Consider the following 25,746-nt stretch of genomic DNA (forward strand, 5'->3'; position numbering starts at 1 on the left):
ACCTACAAATTAAAGCATATTACACTTGTGGAAGTGCGTGAAAGCCTCATAAAATATTGGGGGGGGGGAGAATACATGCACACATGACAAAATGTGTATGTATTGAATATTAATGGAATACATCAGTTCTCTTGGCACAAAATCCCTCTAAACTCCCCAATTTTTATAAACAGGGCTATAGACTTTTACATCTTTTCGGGTTGTCTTTTTCAACAACAACAAAAAAGTAAGAGTGCTAGTTCATGTCTGAAATCCCATCAGGTAGAAATATCACGGTCACAGAGCAGCAAGATGTGAAAATATGTGGCACGTCGGTGCCACCCGAACAACTCTATATCCCTAACAAATAAAAAATGTACTACCTATGAGTGTAGTAATATTATTAATAGATGATGTTTTGATATATACTTTTGCCCTAAATATCCAATTACCATGGAAACTGCTTGCTCTCTATAATTCACTGTAAAAGTGAAGTTCTTATGAACACTAATTTGTCCATTTTCCTTTGCTGTCTCGTATGTGCATTAGTGCCTCTTATGTTATTACACTGTAGTGTGTTTTTAAGTTTTGACAAACACATGCAGTCCTCAAATTATTTTCCTTGTTGTATGATATGCTATAGTAAGATCATGGACCCTACCATGGTAAGATGCTGGTCAAGTATCAATTCCCAACTCTAGCAGGCTTAACATTTCTATGAAATTCTAGTAATTTAATGCTTTAATGTCCTTCACAGGTGACAAACAAACAGACATTTGAGACTGATCAAACAACACCACAATGAAGTGTTGCTGCACACAGAGTAATATCAATTGCATTCAGTGTAAGATATTACCAGCACCCACTTACTTTCATGTGGAAGATTTGGGCTCAGCATCACTTACTTTCAACCAGCCATAAAAAAAAAAAAAAATCTCATACTTTGGGCTGCTGCTTTTTTAATCCCATTTACTCCTACTATGGTAATTACAGTAAATTCTAACATGTATGTTGTGAAAAACAAAGCGGGAGGGCACATACAATCACTGTTTTGTCCTATATCTCACAACATCATGTTGATACACTGTAGTTTGAAAGAATATAAAAAGACTATTAAATCAGAACCTACATATACGCACTTACAGGATCAACCTTTTCTCTTCTTCTTCTTCTTTTTTTTTTTTAAATGATGGACTCGGCTTCATTCTGTGGTTAAATATTCAACCTACTTAATTTTTAGTACAACTTGACCTTTGGTTACAGGAATCTCCCTCTCTCTCTCTCTCTCTCTCTATCACTTTCACTCCCAATCCATCCAACTATATACCTCTTTGTCCATGTGTTCATTCATATAATCTTCTCAACTAGCAAGACACTTTATACATGAGTTCACATATATATAGGCATCTTGCAACAAGTTTCATTGAATTCATTCTTCGATGAACAACTCACCCACCTACTGAAGAAGTATGTGGCATGAATCAAGAAAGAATATTACAGCATATACACAACACTCACAATCATATGTGTGTTTCAAACTGTTTTAGATGTGAAAGACCAGCGTATGTATAATTCTAAGATGTATTACTATTCCATTGTCAATTGAGGATGACTGATGACCATTTTCATGTGAAGAGTACACTGGGTCCCTTGATCAGCTACAACTTAACTCTTAATTCTGGAGCCTTACTTTATACCCTATTCACTGTTAAGTCCTTGTAATGACAAAGTTAAAACCAAAAAGAAATTCATAACAAATCACTGAAACATAAGATCAAAAAACTTCCCAAATCTCAACATACAATATCTCTACCACAGAGATGTCCATTCAATCAGATCACATACATGTATATACATTCATGAGTTTAGAGGTCTTTTTTTTTTTATATAGATCTATTATAAGATTTCCCACATCGCGTTGCCATGGAGACAGTATCATCTACAGCAGCCTCCCAGTTTTGTTCCCTCTTCTGGCTCTGCAGAGCTGTCTTCTCTACTGTACAACTTGATACTCTGGAGCTGTTCATCTATCTCTTTCTTGTTCTTGTCCATGACACTCTTCACAAGCGTTTCAAATGCCTGCACAGAAAAGGATGCCAGAGACGAGAATGTGCACATTGAAAGACGATACAAGAATCATGTCAAGAATTGATGATTAGCATTTTTACGCAGGAATGGGACAACCATTCTCCACTCAATTGCCATTCTTAATACATGAAGCAACAAAAAACACACATTTGCTCTTTTTCTCCTGTTTCCTTTTAATTCTTATTCCATACACTGATAGTTTAAAAGCAAACATAGTGTCACATTCATATCATATTGATCACTTGGAAATTGGTGTGCAGAATTCAATCACTTGAGTTTAAGAGATTGGCGAGAGAAGAGATACAACAAAAAGAAGGAATATTATGTATATGTATCAATTAAAGAAGAAATCAGCTGGACTGGCAACTTGCCCTACAAAAAACTCACAATTACCTCTGTAAAAATGTCTACATGGGCAAACAGAGTAAATGTATGAACTATTAATGAAATAAAGAACAAAAAATACTGACAATGAAAAAACAAAACAGCAGGAAATTTATACATAATGAAATGGACGTGTTTGATGGTGATTTTAATTAGAGTTGCTCAGACAATTTTTGATTTGTAGTATTTATAATCGCACATACATTCAAAAAATACTAGAATCCTTCCAGCTTAAAGAACATACTCTGATTTCAACAAGAGTTTATAACTGTTGACAGTAAAATCGTTACTCTACTTTGGTAAGGGTCCCCATCATGAAAGAAGGCAATATTCATGGATACAAGTTTCATTGAATATTTCAATTTTATTTTCACAAGCACAAGGCAGCCTCACAAAATATCATACATGATAAAATTTGGGTCTTTTAACTAAACCCAACTAAAATCCACTTGCTGAGAGCCCTCAGCATGAAATTAAAAAAGAATCGATTTTATTTCACTGGTCGAACAAGAAAAAATACAACAGCTGAATAACACTTCACATCTTGACTAGACTTACGAGTTGTATATTGTCTCCATTGAAGGCACTAGCTTCGATGAAGTCAAGATTTTCTTTCTTTGCATACTGTAACAGAAAATGGGAGAAAAATAAGTGAAGAAAGATAAGAAAAGTCTGATCAGGAGAGTGCAGAGCAGCACATATGATGAATTAAAGCATAGGTAACAGCTGTTAGTATGAATAGCAACACTGACCTTAGTCAGAGGCAAGCCAAAACCATATGCAGTTATCACTGTCCTCTCATTTCTCATTCTATCTCCCATTACCTTTTTTTTTTTTTTTTTTTTGAACACCAATCCTCTGAAAATATCTTTAAATGGAATGGCACAAACAGCATGTAGCTGACTATTAAATGCAAAACAAGAAATTTTCTCTGGCATGAAACTTTTGTGAAGTTTCAGGATTTGTGAAAGTCAAATGCATGCAAAAAGTTTTGTCTTTACACGAAGCATTGAATGCTAGTTGCAGATCGCGATTCACAGATGCAGTTCAGGGGCGGATCCAGGAATTCCGTAAAGAGGGGGGGGGGGGGAGGGAGGGCACAAACATAATTTTGGTGCTACTTCCGGGTTTCATCACATTTTTTTCTTCTTATTTCTTTTGTTTTAACAACAAATAAAGAGAGGGCGCGCGCCAGGTGTACCCCGCTCTGGATCCGCCACTGCAGTTCATGCTGCCAAAAAGGTCACAGGCTCCAATTTGCTAAAGTTTCATACCGTGAATGTTTCTACTCAAATTACAGTAACTGGTTCTTACCGACTCTCCCTCTTCCTTGGACACTACACGTAATGACTCAGCATCAGATTTATTTGCCACCAATACTTTCACAATGTCTCCAGCATCCTGCAAGAGATGACATCAGCACAGGAGTAATATGAGGCATCTTCATCACACAATGGAAAATGTCATTATTATCTCATGCACAGTATATTATAAGATAAAAATATGGTATTGTTTGATAATATGCCGTGGCACATCCCCATACAAAGTTAATACACAATTCAAACCTAAATCATTATGATTGCAACTAGCTATCCCAATATGTGGATATCCTGACAACTCGATAATCATTGCAGCTATAGCAGTCTATATTACTGTAATTCGATATCATATTGTGTGATCAGCCCTAGAATAAAGATAAAACTATCTGTAGCCAATATCTGCAGGCAGCTTTTCAACTCTTCCAGTTTCGATAATGGTGGCTGGCTGCGAATTTATATTTGTAGGTGTATACCTGCACTATCAGCATACCTCAAACCTGTGCCTATGAATACTTTCTCTTTTTCTTTTCTTTTTTTTTTTTTTTGGGGGGGGGGAGGGGTATTTATTTAAAAAAAATACATTGATTTACAGATTTAAAGGGTGTGTACAGTTGTGGTCGAGGTGAAGATTTAGCTTTTAACGTTTTGTGAGATATTCAGAAACCACTCTATGAGATGTCAAAGGGCATGCAGTTCTAAGGGGTATCAAAAGTTTATTCGATGAAAATCGGTTTTGAAATGGCTGAGATATCCAAAAACAAGGTGAAACAAAGAGATACTAATAAAGTTGGGGCATGTCGCCTTTTATTATTAGCACTTTTTGGGATATCTCAGCCATTTGAAAACCAATTTTCATCAAATAAACGTTGAATCCTTCTTAGAATTATATGCTCTTTCATATTTCATAAGAGGCTTTTCATTATCTCACTTAGGAATGTTCAAAACATGAATCCCTACCTCAACCAGTACTGTACAGTCCCTTTAAAAGAAAATGTCTGAAATGCATCAAGGCATTTTACACATATTACATACTGTTACCTAATATGTTGGTAAAACAGAAGAAAAGGAGGAAGAATAATGCCTCCGGCACCACTTCGTGGCAGAGGCATAAAAATGAGATCTGTGAGTACTTGGTATCTTTCCTTCATTTTGGTGAAATTTGAAAGGAAAAAATATATACACCTCAACAATCTGATCGCATCTACTATCTTCCTGCCTTACAGTGAAAGAGAGAGAGAGAGAGAGAATGACAGGACATTTAAAGGGTAAAGTACCATGGAAAATAAGAAAACATGTTAGTATGACTCATATCACATCATTATATTTCCTATGGGCTGTAATTTGGATAGCAGAGCTAAGCACAATTATCTCCACTGTAAACACCACAGTGTATGTGTATACATTACCTATAATGCACATTAAACATTGGTGATTGATTTGCACACTAATGTGGTCACTTGGTCCCAAGGCTTTGGTTAACACAGCACACATCAACTGATTAAACATCTTTAGCGTACATACACAGGGAGATTTCATATACCTCACAAAGTCTAAGATAAGAAACACAATGATACATTGAACAAAAATTGTATAATACATTTTAAAGTGTGCATATCTAGATTGCATTGAATTTCTCTCAGTCAAAAAAAAAATGATTGTCAAAATTCAATAAGAATTAAGGGAGTTCATTATCTCAAAATGACATTACGCTGAGGAATATATATTCTCAAATTTACATGTTAAAACTGTGTGTCTATAAACAGTAGCATGCAAACAGACACACAACAGATGTCCTTCATATGGGGCTGAGCCAAACAAAAAATGAATGGCCAACATTTGCTCAACTTTAGTATAGTTGACAAAATAATGACTACCACTGGTATAAATAGCACAGTACCAAGGACAAAATAGTATGTACAGTATGAAATCTTTAAAAGTGGTATGGCCCCCACACACTCATTTTTTTTTTTTTTTTTTTACTCTTTATGCAACACATCAAAACAGAGGACGATAAGGGAGAAGGGGAAAAAGAACAAAAGGTTACAGAAGGAGGATGCAACATATTAATGCACACAAAGATTTACATAAGGAAAAGAGCATGCATTTTACGTTGTATCTCTCTGTTGTGTGGCTGAGTGTGATCAGGTTGCTTTTTGCAAAGGAAGGGGCAAATATCAAGACATTACACCTCAAGATAGGAAACTCTAATTAACCAAAGTGTCTCATGTCCTCTCCCAGAGGAAATTGGTGCATTGTGAACTTTTGGAGTGATCAATAAGCTCTTAATCCAAACGCCACAACATGCTCGAATCTAAAAAGTACTAACAATGCTGCCAAAGATTAGCATTCACTTTTAGGCATTGAACAAAGATTTAAGAGTATCATGGCTACTTAGAAACCAGGAGTCTGTACTGTATAAATGTGGTCCGACTATGTACAGCACAAGAATGTCTTGGACAGATACATGGGTATGCACTGACAAGATGAAAACCTTTTGCCTATACAAGACTGCATCACTTCCGACATCGTCGTCACATTTGCTCAAAAGACAATTATACTGGGCTCAAGTTAAGCATTTGGTCTTTGCAGATGTGGACTGTAGACATAACCATTCTAGATACAGAGGTGATAATTACACACATTGATTCCAAATTTGTACACATTCTGTGTTTCAACCACCTTAGACTACAGTAACACAGGACAAAGTTGAAAGAGTGAATTGATTAGTTTTGTTAGTTTTGTTCTGTACAACACTGACACTTTCCACCCATTTAAAGGACGGGCTGATGAGTTTGCTATAACACACATTTCCTGAAAACACCTGTCTGAATATACTCCGGGATAGTCTTCAATGGTTACAATGATGATGGAAGCAAGTCATTGAACCCAAAGAATCCATAATAACCAACTAAAAAACAACAACAACAACAACAACAACAACAACAAAAAACACCACACACAAAAGTGTTGGGGTGTTTTTTTTTTCCCCAAGCCAAATGCTCACCTCTGATATCATCTCAAGCCATTTGTCAAGGTTGCGAAATGATGCTTCACTTGTCATGTCGTACACCAACATGATGCCCTTTAGAAGTGAGAAAAAGACAGCACAATGTTCTCATGACAGACACTGGTAACTCTAGTGACTATCAGATTAACTGTAAGTTGATGTGATGCATGGTGAGCTATCATGACTGGAAACATGGATAGAGTACTAGGGTCTTTATCTACTTACCATACAAGCTGTACCTTACATTTCCAGTTCAAAAAAAAAATATATATATATATATATTGATGACATTGAGAAAGCCAGTAAAGGCCAGGCAAAACTTTAAATTTTTTTATTCAATGCTTCTTTACATTGGTTAATTTTGTCATTATTCTCAGAGAGAGCTGACAGCACTTTTTCTCCTTGAATCAAACAAACACCTATATTAAAAGAAACATCAAAGACAACAATTTTTACATGCAGTCTTATAACCATGGCATAGTTTGAGTAAGTACTGAAAACTGGAAAGCATGTGAATGTTTTAAAGTCGGTTTTCACATGATCTATATGGTTGTATCAGCAAGTGTATTTGAATTCTCATATTACTTATTATACATTCATTCAATATTATGAGATGATACAGATACATTCATGTATATATTTATGTGTATAAACAAAAATTAAAACACACATATAATAATCACAGTTTCCAACTGAAACATCTTTTATGAAAAACTGACAGTCACGCTCAGTGCAGTTTGAGATTCCACCATTATGTATTGAGGACAATATATGCTACGTGGGTTACCATCTGGCCAAATATTGACAAACTCATTGATGGAGAGTGGCAGCTACAGGCACATACCATGTGGTTTGTCTGAGAGTCTGCTAGAAACATGTGTTTAGTTCCGTAATCACTGAGGGCAGACACACAGTTGAAAAAAAAAAAAAAATCTGAATTGTGTGCATTCAATACTATAATCCTACTGTTGACTACTAACAGTACAATATGTATGTCCACATAATTATGTGTGTGTGCATGTGTGTGTGATGCAAAAGGTAGTAAGTGTGCATGCTTGAGGCATATCATTTAGATTGTAATATGAGCAACATAGGGTAAATATGTAGTAATGACGCATGATGCTCATGGAATTTGTTGTGCAAACTCTGAACAATCATTTATCAGAGTTCTCCTAGGGAATCTACGATTCAAATTTCATGTGAAAGAAGCCCATAGTGTGTGCTGTGAATTAAAAAATGCTACAAATTCTACATCACAGAGTAAGCTGTAATGACTATATAATGTGTAACTCAAATGTAACTTTTCACAGGCACCTATTTTGATGGCAGAAATCTGTGCGTCTTACTTGATTAATAATCTTTGATGTACCTACAGGTATGTGTTTGGTTGGGGTTTTTTATGTTCAAAAGAAGAAATAAAATAAAATTACATTTTTTTGAAGTTGCACATGAAGATTTGACATCCTCATCTTGGAAATATCTTGGATGCTTCCACAAATAATGTTCAATGTATGTGATACACTGCGAGTATAAACACATTTCCCTCATTCATCATGGTAGAAAGACTCGCAGCCAATGCTAAGAAAATGACAACAACAACAAAAATTAATCTCCTGTACCTGTGCTCTCCTGAAATACTGCTTCGTTATTGTGTCATATCTCTCCTGCCCAGCTGTGTCCCTGTAAAAACATGACCATGGAAAAAAAATAATGACAAATTATACAGCCTGTGAGAACCAGGCACAACAACAAGTCATACAAAATGTGTCAAGACATCCTGCATTGTACACACCATGCATGCAGTATTCAATGGATCAGGGATTTGGTGCCATGCATTTGTAGCAGCATTGCTTGCATGCCTGAAAAATGCTTTTAATACACAGGTTCCTCTTTAAAAGAAAAAGACATTGAACCATTTAGATTTATCCTTCATGTTTCTCATTAACCAAATCACCGATATTGACAAAGCAAATATTACAGTCACTTAACATCAACCATTGGACAATTATACCTGCATGTTGCAGTGATTCGAAACATTGCTTGAAGCATAACAACCCCCAAAAACACTGTTTCTCCAGAACTACATTCTAAATGCAGACACTTTATCCATATTTGATGATGAAACAACTGTCAGTACTTAATTCATACTCTTAGTCTTGTGTTCATGTTTCACATTGCATAAAAGGTTACAAGTCAAATCATAGCAACATCACATGAAACTGTACACTGTGCCATATCCATACATCAAACTATGCAGCACAAAACAACTATTTAGTGGCTGTGCAAATACTACACTGCCCGAGTCATTGTACATTCCACTATTTTTATCTCTAATTGCAACTAAGCAGAATGGTTGTACGTGGATCATCATATCCAGCTTCATGCTGGGCAAAATCAATAAAACTGATTCACATGCTGCCAAATGATTTGATCTTTCCCCACAGCCAGATGCATATGAGTATGAATATGAGTAAACTTTGCTTGTCCTGGCTGGGATTTGATCTTGAATCTCATTGTTGTCAGAGTGAATCTGAACAAAGGCAGTCCCTGACCCTAAAAGAGGATAAAATGATTGTATTAGGCACGCTGCAATTCTCTGGCATTTCTTGAATAGACATGGGCATGGATCTGTAAACACTCACCATATTTGAACTCGTATTCTCTGATCGTCAACGCGAAGTGTCTTCATCTTGAAGTCAATACCTGCAAAAGTGAGGCAGCAAAACTATTGAGTCAGAGATGAGGTTAAAGTTAGATTCTTCTTTTTTTTTTCTTCACAGATAAAATGCAATTGGCATATGTACAAACACCCATACAAGTTTGCCATATCAATTTGAAGCCATCTTCTTGTGAGCCTATATTTCAGTTCTCTCTCTGGTGTAGAGATCCACTAACAAGGTTGCAGATGTTAACTACATGAGCAAAAGGGAGGGGGAAAACATGAGGGTTGCCTATTGATCAGAGTATCTGAGTAACATAATTGCAGGGTACATGTATCAGGGAGGTGTTACAGAGATGGAGTGGCAACTCTTCGTAATTCATGCAAACACATGTTTGGGTTCAAGGTGTTACAATGGGATGTCTAGCATTCCATTACGCTTTGAAGTCATGCTCGGCATCGCTCTAGTTGCAAGACGAAGTTCGGAGATGAGGAACGCATTTCACCTTTCGTTGAATTACAAGCTTTATTTCACCGCAAAATTTTAAAAATGAAATACTCGAATTGATTTAGAATAGTTTAGGAAAGAATTCAATATTATTAACATGTATTTCTAGTTTCTTTGTAATTTGCAAATCGAAAGGAAATGAAAATTAGGCTCTCTTAAAAATCTAATTTTTTCTATAATGCGCACATTTCCGCATGTTAATTTGTTAATAAGGGGATATTTTGATCTTTCAAATAAAGTACTCCGTTAAAGTGTGTTCCAGTGTGTTTTTAAACTATTTGCTGTTAAAATTGTGAGTTTCACACTGCATTTGATTCGCTGCTCCAATTCAAGGTACACAAATTCATTGTTGCCATTACATTGAAAGAGAGAGCGAATTGCAGTAGGAGCAAATATTTCTAGATGTGAGAGCGCTAGTCCCGATTATTGATGCTCTCTTTGGTCAAAGCACATGGGTAACACCTGTAGTTGAACGCATAACTTCTCGGCGGTGCCGCGCATGACTTCAAAGGAGAGCTTTAGTTGCCTCTCCTTCTCTAGCACCTCCCTGCATGTATATCATGAAAAACATAAAACATGACTATATATATATATATATATATATATATATATATATATATATATGTGTGTATTTTTACAATACTGCAGAGATTTAAGGTGATTAAGTTTGATTAGCCCTAATTCAAAAATTAAACATAATTAAGACTTAAAACTTTCAGGATATGTAGCCCACATATATGAGAGACAGTGGAGATAAAATCATATGAAACCTTACATTTTTCATGTATATTTTAAACAATATGCCTTAAAAATTGGCCATTTTAGGACACCAAATTTGTGACATGATTAGTACCCCTAAGATCAAATGCATCATACTCAACTAAATTATATATTTCTATAAGTGTTTTTGACTGATCTTATTCCAGAACATGCCTATTTGGAATGACATGTAAAGAAAATCCTGTTAATAAACCTTTTTCATTCCTAAAATGCCATTATAAACAGTGCGTAACGCGTGTTACGCTTGGTGTCCACGCGACAACCATTACACAGAGATCCTAGAAAAGGTTGATCGGAATTCTGAAAATCAATGCATTTTTGCTGTTTTAATGAGCTCAATGGGGGATGAAAAATATGTGACTTTTGTTCCAAAATATTTACATCTTTATGTCAAAATTAACAATGGTAAATCAGCAATTTTTTGGTGTCCAATGTAACCACCGTTACACATGAAGATTTGATCTTTTATTTTGTACATTTCCAATACTATTTACTGGCCTTTCTGATTTTTCTGAGTTCCTTTCCAGGATAGGTATCCAAAAGAAAAGAATATAAATTATATAAAATATTTGGGAAGAAACTATTTGCCTCTTTCTCTTTAGTGTCCAATCGCGACGCGCGTTGCGACACGCGTTATGCATATTTGGAAAATGCCTAAATAAGTACAAACAGTAAAATTCTGCACTGTTATCACAATACATTAGTTACATTATTAACAAATCAAGTTTATAAATATTTTGTGATCAACAATATGTGTTTAAAATTATTTTCAATATTCTATGTAACGGATGTTACATAGGACACCAAGCATTTTCAATGGATTTCCCTATAGGAATGTACACAAAATAACATTTTTCTGATTTAATTTTTTACAGAGCTTTTTTGTGCACTATCTCTCTGTACAACCCTGAATATCAAGAAGTCACTATTCATTAAAATGAAGCTTATTTTGAGGTCATTCTAGTGGAATTTAATTTGTAGTACAATGTCACACTTTTGGTTGCAGTATTGTAAAAATACACATATATATACTGTATATATATATATACATGTATAGCATATGGTAATAAATACTTTGTAAGGCTAATATAATCAATAAATATATTCCGCACCATTCATGTTGAATGTGTGATGTATGAAGGCTGATCAATATACAGTATATATCACCTAATCTATACCTTGAATTTCACAAATTATGTGACTTGATTGTAAATGCATCACTCACATGACCAAACTAGACTCCAAAAGCTTAGGGTTACTGCAAATGGGAAAATACACCATGCATACATGAATACTGCCTTACTTTCTCAACGTTTGACAGTATTTCATAAAAAGATAAGTATACGTATGGTATGAAGTTAGGTTTTTAAAAGTCTATGAAAACAGAATTTAGACCATTTCAACAAACATTTTGACAAATATTTCTCAAATATATCATGTTCAGTTTCTCACATATATGTACATGGTTTGCAGTTCTGAGCAATTTTATAAGTATCTCTCACACTCTGGAGAAAACAAAAATATTGTTCATACACTATTGAATACACACACACTGGGTGAGTGTCTCTTACTATTCACATTTATGGCAATTACTGACAGGTGGCCCAGTTATCAGTATGTAAAATGCGGTTAGGTCTGTCATTGTTATAATAATGCACTCTGATGCTGGATCACTGTGAATTGAAATGGTTGTTGGGTATTAGGTATTCCAGAAATCTTATTCAGCATTCACATCGATCTTTACCTAAATAAATGCTTTCATGCTAAACAATTGTACCGCACTTTTGGGCAACATGCTATCAATGATATGATGAGTATGCTCTCCATAAAGTGCTACCAGTACTCACGCACTAGTTCTTTGGGACTTGGTGATGAGAATATTTAAAACCCAAGAATGTCTGGAAGTATTTGGAACTAGAATGAAGATAACTATTCAGAACATGGACAACTGTAAGGGCTCACTGAATGTACATCACTTTGTGTTGAGCTTGAAATTGCTGATAGTAAAGCATACATGTCTGTTGTTTCTAGAGAGAGAAAAAAAACAAACCTTTGTTCATCCTCACGGAACGCATGATTCCATAATAGGACTAAAGATGTCAGAAATGTTCTTCATCTGACTAATCAAGTATGTAAAGTAACATTTGTTCCTTACAATGTGTACACTTTCTCTGGCTAAACATGTCTGTATTTATAAATCACTAACCTCTTCCCTTTCATCAATAGACTGGTTTACCAATGAATTTAAAAACATTCATAGCTGTAGGAATATTTTACTTCTGCAGACCCCATGAAATACAAACCACATGTCCGCCTACAAAAGCATCATAACTATGACCCCGTTTACAGTGCGGGGCCGGGCTTGGTTGCGGCTCGGTCGCGGCCGAGTCCGGCCTCAATTGCGCGGCCGAGCCTCGCAATTTTGTCCGTTTACACTGCTGGGCTCGGCCGCTCTTTTGATTCAAACCTTTCAATATTTTGTCGTAGTGGCGCTCTGCTTGTAAACAAACGCAATTTGGTATTGTCTGGTTTTCAGACCCCTTGCCAAATGAATTCCGTGGCGACGAAGTCGCCGTTCGGGCAAAGGCCTTTGCCGAAGAAAAAAATCCTTTGCATTACAAAACCACCTTAAACTATACTAGTTTTCGACGTTGAGGTGGTTAATATCCTGAATAGCGAAAGATACAGGCAGAGGGTTTGGAAGCCAGACTAAAATTGGCCGCGCAATTGGCCGCGCATTTGGCCCAGTTTGCGTTTACACCAAGAAGAGGCAGGGCTCGGCCGCGGCTCGGCCGCGGCTCGGCCGCGGCCGAGACCACCTCCAGAGCGAGGCCAAATGCGAGGCCAATTTTGGCCTCGCATTTGGCCTTTTGCGCGTTTACACTGAAGCGGGGCTGGGCTCGGCTGCGGCTCGGCCGCGGCCGAGCCTCGCACTGTAAACGGGGTCATACATGTACTCAATTGATATCAAATACTTGATATCCAAATTGCATGTATCTGTTCCTCCTATCTCGGGCTAGCTTTCTACTGTATTTGTCTGGAACAATCTTTACTACAAATAATGCATTTAAGATGTGTACACTATACATGTACAAGTTTAATAGTAGTTAACTGTTCTATTTTGTCTTTTGAAAAGGTAATCTTTCCAAAGAAGGGAAGAAACAAAAGCTTGAATTCAATCTTTACTGAAATGAAAAATGCACTATAACAAGCAGTGTCTCATGCACACTATTACTTTTTTATCTTGAGGATTTGGTACAACATACGGCCTTTGTGAAAATGCACTTCTTATCATAATGTGATATGATACGATATCAATATTCATTATGAATGTGATTGTCTAAACTCACACATAACACACACACACATACTCACACACACACTTGCATTCACAAAAAAAGAAAAGAAAAGAAAAAAAAAGATCAGTTGCGAAGACAGCAGTGTAACAAGCCCATGCCACTGGGTCTAATGGTCATCAATTTTGTCCTGTAGAGTGTGTGGCAAGAATATAGAAATGTTTGTAAGTTTTGATGAACTTTATTCACAAAATATACATGATGGACACACACGCAGTGCATGGGTCTGCAAAGGTAGCCTAGTAATGTACTGGAATTTACGGTGAGCCCCGAAAAAAATTCAATTCAAAATCTAACGGTCAATAAAAATGTACTAAATGTTACCTCCCACTTTCAATACTTTATGGGAGTTTCTAAAATGATACTCTCTTCAACATACCACTGTGTTTACACAACTCTTCATTTAAGGCATGCAAATGGGTCTCCATGGTCAACTACTGTGAAGAAGGAGGCCAGCTCCCATTGTTTAGTATGATCATCAAGGTTGAATTTCAACAACAAATAGACCGCAAGTGAGTTGGGTAATTGGGTCATTCAAGTGAATGAAAACTTGCTTACTTCGGCTTCAGTGGCTGCATACTTTGGTTGCTAATCTCAGTGGCATTTTGTTGACATATAACCAACTGGTTTTGTTTCAGTGAAGTTCACTGCACAGAGAGTGTATGCAAACACATGCAGTAAAGACTGAACAGACATGATAATATATCATGTTTGCTTTGACAAAGAGCAGCTTCAGATAAGGACAAGTACACACATTTAACACTCCAAAACAATTTATTTCTGTCAGTGACTGATAGTGCTGCTGAAATCATACACGTTTTACACACAAACACACACACACACACACACACACACACACACACAAAGAATGGCCAAAAGGGATTCATGCTGCATGCTCTACCTTTTCATTTTGACTGCTGAGATGAGATTTGATATTACCATCACTTTGCCTCAAATGAAATGAATATCATGAAAAAAAAAATCCAAGTATACCCATGGATGTACTTGGTGAAAGCTCCCATTTTTTCCTTTGACATAGTGTATGCCGATACATGCTGTGTACTGTTCAATGCATGCACAGATAGAGATGTAACATCCTAGAATATTTTCAGAATTTGTTAATATGATTAAAATATTGATTGTAATTAATCTGTCTCTTTACACAAAATATTACATGTATACATACATTTGTATCACAAGTACTATAAAATAAAGGCTGACACAATTCAAGGCTTTGTCTACAAAGCAAAGCAGTGCAAAGTTGTTAGTTTTTTTTATTCTTATTCAACATTTGTCTAGCTAAGGTCCAGGTGTACATCCAAAATCCTACCAATTCATATTTTGGCTTACTAAAAGCAAATCTCAAATTTCTGTTCCCCTCCCCTTTAAATAAAAAAAAAAATGGATAATACCATAATCACTAGAGGATGCAACATATGCTTTCTGTTTGATAAGCATGACTCATGGCTAATTTAGATTGACTGGGATATATCTCATTGTGCCTTGAGCATGGAACACTTGTCAGCAAATGTTAGACTGAATGAACAATATGTTGGGCATAAATTAGCAAAAAGATGTGTACAGCCTGGAATAATGCATTCTACATCGAAACTTAAAATTCTGATTTCCAAATCAGGTAATACATGCATCAGACACTCAGATTTTATTACCCAGAAGTACGATTTATACCCTGAGAGTGAACAGCAAAAGCAAATATCCAGCCCTGTTACTAAAGTCATATACTCCAGGCAGCTCATCAGGTGTTTTTTTTTTTTTTTCCTTGTTGCTGTTGTTTGTTTTTTGGTTTGTTTTTCTGCACATGCACACAGTTATACATCCTGGTATTTTGATAGCAAATTATGTTGTCACTTTGTAATGTATCATTTACCTTAAGCCAGAATTTAATCATTTGTGTGTGTAAATCACATGCATGCATGGAAATTAACAAGCACGACCCCGAGAGGAATCTCTAGTGATTACCAGGTATTGTGATAGATCTATGTGATATAGTAAGTTTGACCAGTGGTGTTTACAATGCTTTACACAGGACCCTGCTAGACACACTGCATTTTTCCCCCAGTAGACTTTGACCAGAAGGGGGCATACAAGGTAGGAAGGAATTCCAAACAAATACTTTACAATAGAGAATAATCTAAATATTCCATGGCACTACAAGATATATGTGAATTCTGCTTGACAATATCAATGTCATTTAAAACTGTTATCTTGGATAATACATGCAATGTTTTGAAGGATTTAGTGTTGTTGTAAAACATAAATCTTCTAAGACTAGTGATATACAGATATGAATCAAGCATTGGAATAGCAGTGCAATGTATTCAAGAAGCAAGGCACCACCTTGGTGTGACCATTAATGCAAATTTCTATTCAAGCTGGTGGAATAGCAGATTTGAGGGAGAAGATTGTCAGAGATATATTATGTTACATAGCAGCCTTGCTCCAACCCGTTTGATTGAATACCAGATTATCATTGTGTGGGGCTGGGTTGAAAGAAGCCGTACAATGGAATTTACTGGTATTAGGGCCGCAGAGTGTAGCAATTGATCTAAAGCCTCCTCTGGAATTTAAAGCTACCTTTACAAATACTACAATAAAAATAATGCTTCAGTTTCAAGAAAAATAGTTATTGTAACAAACATTCTTTTAAAAGTAAAACATTCTTTAAAGTATGTGAGGTGGGCAGAGAAGAAAATAATAAGCATTCAAATTGACTTCTACAGTTGTAGTTGAATGTAAACCAATATGGTTGAATAGCAAGTTGCTGCAGTATGTGGACTCACCTATTGTGGCTATGTGCGTGTGACTGAAAGCTTCTTCTGTAAACTTGCACAGCATACATGTCTTCCCAACGCCAGAATCTCCCAGCATGAGAAGTCTTATCAACACATCGTACTGTTTGGCCATCTTAACACTCGTTGCTCCCTGAACCTTGATGAATGTCCACTGATTTATGTCCAGTCCATGTGATTAGTCATAACAGCTCACTGCATGTATCCCAAGTTCAAGTCCTATTCCTCCATTTTGACACTTCAGGACATTCTTTATGATCCATAAGTCTGTCTCTCATTGGCAAATCCCATTCTCTTGGTAGATTCCTGATATGGAAAAGAAGATTTTTTTTTTTTTAACAAGTTGAAGGGATGGTATAGTATTTGTTGAGAATGATGAGGATTGAGCTTTTAACTTTTTGCAAGATACTAAGAAACTACTTATGAAATGTTACAGAGCATACAAGTCTATGAGGAATGCAAGTTTATTCAATGAAAATTTGTTTTGAAAAGACCAAGATAACAAAAAAAAAAAGAGAGAAGAAAGACAAAGGAATCCTAATTAGAGGTGAGTTCCATCTTTTATTGCAATCCCATTGTTTTGGATGACTCAGCCACTTCAGAACCAATTTTCATCAAATAAACTTTGAATCCTTCCTAGAATTACATGCTCTTTCATATTTCATAAGAGGTTTCTCATTATCTTAAAAAAAAAAAAAAGCGATAGAATCCAGGATGCCTATGCGAGCAGCGCTAGCTTGAATGCTAATGAAATCTTTCAAAAGCGGTAGTTTACCGCCAAATGCGGTAGAGTTGGCAAGTATGCCAAGGTAGTGCAGAGTGGTGTCAAATGATTAAAGAAAATTCAACTTACAAAGCAGTTACCTCCCTTCTCATGAAATTGTTGCATCAGTGAAAAATCCAAAAATGGATTAAAATTTATACAATGACATAGAGGCCTACATTTTTCTATATGTCATTCGCAATCATTGAAATCATCTTCTTCAACACAGGTCACAATACTAAAATAAGAATTGAAACACCACGCACTACTTGTACTACCCAGCTAAGTCAACACGGTCAACGTACAACAGCAGGATGAGAGTGAGAAAATTAGCTTGTGGGCTATAAATTTACTTTCACATAATCATATAGCTGTAAGCCTAGTATCAATGTTAAAAATGAAATTGAAACGCATCTGGTCCACAAGGTAGTTTTGTGACTGAAAGTTGCCAGCAAGCTGATCACGAGCAGACGGCTTGTGCCTCATCGCCTAGACCATGTAAGAGCCACAGGTGTTCACTTCGCCATGGATGTAGTAGCTCCATGATTCCATTAACAACCGAGATCACAGCGGGATCTAGGGAGTGAACGAGTCGCGGGCGGGGACACTTACCGGAGTTTGTGACCTGGCTGAGTGGTAGGCTCGGAACTCGATCACTTGCAACCTATCATCCTGACATATATTCAAATCTTTGGTAAAAAGTAGCTGCAACACACATTGGTAACAACACTTTAATCGGCAACGACCGTAACAAAACATCGCTTCTTACCGTATGGTAATGAAACTTCTCGTCTTGATGTCTCGCAGACTTTCTTCACTTCACTCAGCACAGCCGCGGGAATGGTTATACCACGATGTGTCTTGGGCCGGCGCGGCTTCCAGAAGCTATCAACGGCCGCGGCGCGCGGCTGCTGCGGCGGCCGCGGCAGCAGCGAGGCATGCCATAAAATAATGTGGTATACAGTGCGACGTGGAAACCACAGAACAGTGGCGGATTGCTGACAGATGGTGGTGGTGGCGCCACAAACTTGTATGGTTTTAGATATTCTGCCTTCTTTCTACAACACAAAGATTCTACAAATGTGATCATTTTGAACACTTTTCAAAGTTGTGCTAATGAAAGTCTTATGAGAGAAGTACTCTATCTATAAAACTGTAGCATGATAAAATTATACACAAGAATATAAATATACAAATATCTACACCTCCCGTGATCCAGGCTGTGTCACCCAAATGAAAGAGAAACTGAATTTGCCAAATCTTGCCTCAAGATTCCAAGTCCAGAGATTAATTAATCTCTGGATATCCCTCTTCAAAGTATTCGAGGGATAATATTGGTCCCAGCCCTACCTACTGGATTTTTTCTTTAAAACTAAGAACCAAGAGAAATACATGTATAACAGAAAAAAAAAACAATGATTGTAACGTAAAAAAAAAATGTTAAGAAATACAGTTACAAATCATGCCAAGTGTTATACAGTAAGACATCGCAAAACAGAGCAACTATTTTTTTCTAGTTTGTTTGTTTGTTTGTTGTTGTTTTTTTAAACAACCATGGCTTGGAACCAGCTCCCAACTAAGGTCATTACAACATTATATCACCAGAAGTTTCGACTGAAGTATCAGTGCGCCCCCTTTCACCAAGTGCCCAATACCACAAGGTCCTGCACCGTTACACTAAGATCCAGATATATATATATATATAAATACATGCATTTATATATATATATGTATACATATACTGTAGTTCATGTATATGTCCATATACATACATACATAAATACATACATACATTACAAAAAAAAAACACATTACCACCAGAAATGTTTTACCCTGTAACATATTTGCGGGATGCCATATAAAACATAATCAGTCACAAAAACAGTCATTTTGTGACAAAAATTGCATAAACACAATATAAACCATTTTCCTCATTCACACGCAATGTATAGGCCTACAGATATCAACATTTTATTTGTATCATAACGTACGTACACACACACACACACACACACACACACACATATAAATGAAGAAATAAACTGGTAATGCATTTTTTGCCAACAAAGAATGAGTTGCATTACCAGTTTATTTCTTCATTTCTTTGTGGAGCAAATATGTGAATCTCAACACGTTTATATATATATGAAGAGTTTGTTTGCAAAAACCGATAAGTCCATATTTGCTAAAGGTCAAGAAAAATAAAGAGAATAATAAGAAAATTTTTGCTTCTTTTGACCATAACTTCAAAAATATACCTTTATATGTAGTGACCAATATATCATTTAAAAGGTATTATTTTGAACTTTATGACAGAGATCGTACTTTAAAATCTTCAAAAATGGACTTATCGGTTTTTGCAAACAAACCCTTCATATATAATATATATATTATGCACATTCATGTTTGTGTGTGTGTAAAGAAATATATATACTTGTATAGCACATATTATACACACACACACATACTTCTTACCATACTTAGAAACCACAAAGGTGGTAAAGTATATATAATTTCTCTATTAAGATTATATAAATTCATAGGATAATGTTGGTGAGAGCAAAATATTCAGTATATAATATTGCTTACATACTTTATTTCCAGTTTACTGTAAGAATTTCGGCAAAACAGACATTATGCCTCACATATTTGCCAATGTTTACAGCCAAGTTGATCATAGCTTGCACACACACACACACACCAAAATCCATACTCTCAAGAGAGTTAAGAGTGAAACAGATCAATACTGACCACATATTCCATAATGTTTGTGCTACATAAACTTGTATAGCTACCATAGTCCATTCAGTAGCAAGATACATACCAGTGCTCTGTACTTGAAATTACAAGATAATGAGCAAACTGAGTCAAAAGAGGGCTCACTGCAATTGCACAGGTACTGGTGTTTGGGCTGACCAGTTGATTGAGAATCTCTTTTATTTGGGGCTGACCAAACTCCTCTGTAACACAAATACACATGTGTTCTTCTAGGATCCTGTTGCTTGTGTTGTATGAAATAATAGTACATGTACTCTGTCATAGCAGTCACAATATCAAGTATCTTAATATCTTGATATGATATGATATATCATGGGAGCAGCTTTACTGCTAGCTTAACCTTAAACTTGTAAGTTTGTATTACTGAAGTGTACTTGTCAATACTCTTTGTTTATGTAAATATCTGTATACAAGTCCTGAAAAAAAAGTTTGAGGCTATCAAGCCCTCTTCTTACCTACCAAATTGACTGGATGGGCAAATTTGAGAGTTTATTGCTAATGAAAGCATCCCAAAGAAATGACAGAGACTTGGATAACCCACAAAAACATCAGTGTTTGATGCTGTGCTTTGCGCAGAGAATAGAGATAAAAACTGAAACCCAATATGGGCAAACCAATGAATTGCTTTGGATCATGCCAAGTACAGAGCTATGTAACAAGACAATCTCTTTTATCTTCTTCCTACAAGATACACTCACTGGCTGATTAACAATGTTACTGTTACAATTGTACATTTAGCCCTTGGCCTTATCTAGTCTGAAGTGCTCTCATATTTGAGGCATTTGTAGTCCTGCACTAAAAATGCCATGATGATTATAAATGCATGCACAAATTTAAAACAATCACTTTCTTTTCAAGAATTTATCATTCACAAAATTTAAAAGAAGAGGACATTGTGTCACAGAATATGTCATAATGACATGTCTTTTTATTATCAATCACTTTTGCAGGGCATTGAAAAATATTCTTTCACACATTCTGAACATGTCAATTGCTCATACATAATGCACATGTTTTGTTTTTTTTTTTGTCTTTTTTTGTTTTGTTTTTCAGGCAAAATCTAATGGTGTTACAGTACATGGGTTAAACAAACTGATTACCTTTACTGAAAGAGTATCTCTCAATTTATGATAATGTGCACATGTGTTTCCATAAGTGCTCCCCAACAAGACCATAAACAAATGGTGACCAGTCATATTTTATGTTCAAGTAGAAGTACTTCCATTTTCAATGTAAATTTCACTATAAAAGACATACAAAACAAACATGAAATGCACAAGTATGTGTACTTCTGATGGTATGATTGATGTATTGAAATTTGACCAATGATTTTTTTTTTTTTAAGATTAGATTTATGTCTAGAACATCACATCACATCACATAGGTATCATCAGCAAGGTCAGTCGTGGATGGTAATCCCCAATTTCTGCTAATCATTTTAGTATCTTAAAAAAAAAACAGTTTTGCATTTAATTGCAAATACATATATTAACTTAATTCTATATTAAGACTTTTTTTCGGACATTAACATCATATTTACGCGATGCCATGGTACTGTAGGTCACGTATATAATCTTTTCCAAGTACACTATTGTCCATCACCAGTACACTTTCAGGCCATGCTTCTCAACCTTTTTTAACCCGAGGCCCACTTTGGTTCTAATAGCCCATTTAGATTGAATAAAAATACAATGTAGTTTGTATTTGAACATTTTCTGGCCGACATCACAGCCAACCTGTGAGAGCTTTGCAGTCCATCGGTTGAGAAGCACAGCTTTATCTAGGAACCTTAGAGCAGTACATTCACTCCAGGCTCAAGTTTTCACATTGAATCTATGCTATATATCACCCATTCCAGCCATATGGCATTCTGCATGAGTTGGTTGACATGGTAGAATTCCCTTGTTTGCCTGGATATCAGCATCACCTTTTGCTGAATACTAACACAGAACAGGAAAAGTCAAACTGCTCCAATCAACAGCAATATGACAACACAAAACTTGTTGGTGTTAATATTTTTAAAGGGATGAACATTCATCTCCCAATGTCCAGGAAATTCCTCCAAAGGGATGGGAAATACCCGGTGTCTCAGTCCCGTTTGATGGTCTTGTATATAGGATGTGGGTTTTCTGCCGCAGCCTTCAGCGCAGCCATGAGCTCCTTTGTCCTTTGCTTTGATTCTGCCATCTTCTCTGGATCAGCTTCTGGCAAGCGCTGTGTAACAGAGGAAACCCAAAAAGATAGCATTAAAAAAATATCAAAACACTCAATTCAAGGTGACGCACAAATGCAAGAGGGGATGCAAGAATATAAAAATGTCATTAGAGCAGAGGACTTTCAGTCTAAATCACTAACATTAAGTCCCCACAGTAAAAGGTGCATGAAATGATGAAAAAAAAAAAAAACCAAAAAATCACCAAAACTGAAATGAAACTTTCATGTTAGACCTGTACCTGCTGTACTTGCACCATCGATCATACAAACTTAAAAATGGAAGACAGATGCATAAGGGAATAATGATATTACATGCAGCGCCGGCTCTAGTAAAAATGTGTCATTAATGTCACTACACATGTATGAGAAAGGTTTCATTATCCAGCACTATCTGATCCCAACATGAACTTGTCTTAAGTTTATTTATACTATAGGCCTATTACAATGTAGACTGACTTCTGTACAGCGATTGGGCAGTGTACAGTATCATTAAAGACCCGCCCACAATTAATTGCATAGGCCTAATTAGATTTAAACAATGCACACATGTGCTCTTTCTCACCCCATCCATCCTATTGAAAATGAAATTATTGATTAACGTTTGTGCACCACATCAAAAATATTTCATGACAGGAATTTTTCATTGCAGATCATTCGAACAACGTTACGTTTATACACATCTCTTATTAAAACAACGTCTACTAGCAGAGAGGGACTCTACTTACGCTCAGCAATTCATCCGGGTCGGGAGTGACAGACTTCATCAAAATATAGCCACCTAATAAACTTCCTCCCATTATCCCAACAGATAATAAATACTTCACGGCATTTGACATCGCGGCGAGTGTCTCTGTTCAATTCAGTGCAGTGTGATTTTTGAACGCCAGCAGAGCCGGAGAGGCCTGTGTATTGTATCCTGTTGCGGTATGTACGGCGAAGCTGTCTGCTCTCGGAGACAAGTTGCTGCTAATACAGGTACATGGACAGGACATCTATGCACTGTACTCAGTATTGCAATACGATTACGAGTACAAGTACTCGATTAAGTATTTGATTTATATACTCTCCCCCAAGCTAGGTTCCAGCATTTCTGTCACGGTACTGTTTGTTCATATTAATCCACACTTTCTCAGTTACGCAACTACCAAAGAGGCCGAATTGTTGATAGCGTGCTTGTCCTCAGACTGTACACTGATTGTGATTGACTGGACAGCGCTAAACTCAGAGTGCAATGCGTCCCTCGTAGAAAGATATGTGTTTGACGACCAGTCTTCAAGGGAAAATAGATTATGACAAGCCACTTGTGCACGTCGCTTATCTGATGATAACAAAGGGGGGGGGGGGGGCTGGATGCACACACTGGTATGTTCTTTATGTTCTTTCTTTCATTCCCATGAGTTCTATTGGGATCATGAAAAAGGATGGATGATTATGTTATGTGAAAATGACAAATGGAAGCTATAATGATATGAATAATAATTAAAATCGAAAGGTGGTTAGGCTATGGGTTTCCATTCCCAGTTTCTCCGAGTATATCGAAACATCTGAAATATTATTTTTGTGTGTGGTGTTATTTTTGTCGAGTATTTCTTGGAAAGTAATCTTGTTTATCTTTTTTTTTTTAATAAACACACACACACACCGTCAATATCGCAGTATGTGTAGGCCCTATGGAGATGATTATGATGATGATGATGATGATTATGATGATGATGATTATTATTATTATTATTATTATCATCATCATCATCATCACCATATTACTATTATTATTATTATTATTATTATCATCATCATCATCATAATTGATATAAATAACGGTCTCTTAAAAAGCGCTCATTCTATATAAAAAGACACTCATGGCGCCGTGGAAACAGAATGTTACGTTACAACAGAAGATGAACAGTAAGGAAACGAATAATATTCGTATAATAGTAAAGATGTATTGTCAATCTAAATAAAAATGTAGGTTTTGTGGTTATTTTCAGAGCATCAAAGGATGTAGTGGTATAGATCCGGGATTCTGATAGGGAGAGGGGGGGGGGGGAGGGGACAAGCAGTGGGGAGCGAAACGACCAAGTGCATGGGGACGTTTGTACTTTAAAAAAAAAAAAATCAAAATTCGCATTTTTATAGCACTTTCAGGGGCAAAACACTAACTAAAATCATTGTTACTCAATGAATAAAAGACTGGGATTGTTACGCAATAGGTGAGATATAATTGGAAAGGTTTTGTTTTGACACTAGTCTTACTTTGATCTTTTTAACGGCGCTTAACTCGTTTTGCATTCATATATTTATACTCTTCATTTATTTAAAGATGATAGTGATATCTGAGGCCCGTATACTCCACAAAAACTCAAGGATGAACTTACAATTAATATCAACAACAACAACAACAACAACAAATATTGTAGGGTGTGCGTGGCCTGGCTGAAATCGTAAATTACCAGACCAAATGTCACTTTTGTGACTTTGAATTCAGTTTAATTCACATTATACAGGGTGAGCGACTTCTTTTCTCTTTTAAATCAACGAATTAAATGGAATAAGTTTTGACATCAGCTGAGATTGTTCGTGAAACCCGGGAGGTGGAAAGCACACCTCCCTGCATGGTGAAACACATCTTTTTCACGTAGGCCCTTACACTTAGCCTTTAATCATCAGTTCAGCAGAACTGCATCGACTTACAAATAAACACCAAAAACAGTGGCGGATCCAGGCGGGGCGCCCCGGGCACGCGCCCCCTCTTTATTTTTATTTTTTGTGTTAAAACAAATGAAATAAAAAGAAAAAATGGGGGGATGGACGTGTGCCTCCTTTAATTTTGTAAAGGCGTCTCCCTTGAAATGGAATTCCTGGATCCGTCCCTAAAAAAAGAGGGACGGTGAATTTAGGTCAACTTGTTGAATTCACTTTGTTGTTGTTGTTGGGTTTTTTTTTTTGTCTTTTGTCTAGAACATTGTTCGTTACGTATAAGTGATAGTTAATCAGTCCGCGGAGTTACACGCAAATGAGCAGGGCATCTCTTAAAGGGGAAATCCAGTCCAAATATATGTTAGTCTGCTAAGAAACTAGAGAGCGAATATTACGAGTTCAAC

The 25,746-nt window shown here is 36.3% G+C and overlaps 2 protein-coding genes across 2 annotated transcripts; both read right to left on the minus strand.

Annotated features, from left to right (window-relative positions):
* Positions 1-1,455: 1,455 nt before the first annotated feature.
* On the minus strand, positions 1,456-18,472 carry LOC140226278 (ras-related protein Rab-15-like). Its single transcript, XM_072306779.1, has 8 exons — positions 18,423-18,472; positions 16,882-17,196; positions 9,420-9,480; positions 8,397-8,457; positions 6,775-6,852; positions 3,766-3,852; positions 3,010-3,075; positions 1,456-2,058 (listed from the first exon to the last, which is right to left on the minus strand). The coding sequence occupies exons 2-8, from the start codon at positions 17,003-17,005 to the stop codon at positions 1,915-1,917; spliced, it is 621 nt and encodes a 206-aa protein (XP_072162880.1). The 5' UTR covers positions 17,006-17,196; positions 18,423-18,472; the 3' UTR covers positions 1,456-1,914.
* Positions 18,473-20,220: 1,748 nt separating this feature from the next.
* LOC140226289 (uncharacterized) lies at positions 20,221-23,840 on the minus strand. The gene is made up of 2 exons (XM_072306789.1): positions 23,371-23,840; positions 20,221-22,645 (listed from the first exon to the last, which is right to left on the minus strand). The coding sequence occupies exons 1-2, from the start codon at positions 23,479-23,481 to the stop codon at positions 22,520-22,522; spliced, it is 237 nt and encodes a 78-aa protein (XP_072162890.1). The 5' UTR covers positions 23,482-23,840; the 3' UTR covers positions 20,221-22,519.
* Between the last annotated feature and the right edge of the window lie 1,906 nt (positions 23,841-25,746).

This window comes from Diadema setosum, chromosome 1, assembly GCF_964275005.1.
Source record: "Diadema setosum chromosome 1, eeDiaSeto1, whole genome shotgun sequence".
NCBI lineage: Eukaryota > Metazoa > Echinodermata > Echinoidea > Diadematoida > Diadematidae > Diadema > Diadema setosum.

Coding starts and splice junctions, on each gene's coding strand:
- LOC140226278 (XM_072306779.1), bottom strand. CDS start 17,005: ATGGCCAAACAGTACGATGTGTTGATAAGACTTCTCATGCTGGGAGAT. Junction 8,458..9,419: donor AGAATACGAGTTCAAATATG/GTGAGTGTTTAC, acceptor ATGTTTTTACAG/GGACACAGCTGGGCAGGAGA. Junction 3,853..6,774: donor GGCTTGAGATGATATCAGAG/GTGAGCATTTGG, acceptor CATCTCTTGCAG/GATGCTGGAGACATTGTGAA.
- LOC140226289 (XM_072306789.1), bottom strand. CDS start 23,481: ATGTCAAATGCCGTGAAGTATTTATTATCTGTTGGGATAATGGGAGGA. Junction 22,646..23,370: donor ACCCGGATGAATTGCTGAGC/GTAAGTAGAGTC, acceptor TCTGTTACACAG/CGCTTGCCAGAAGCTGATCC.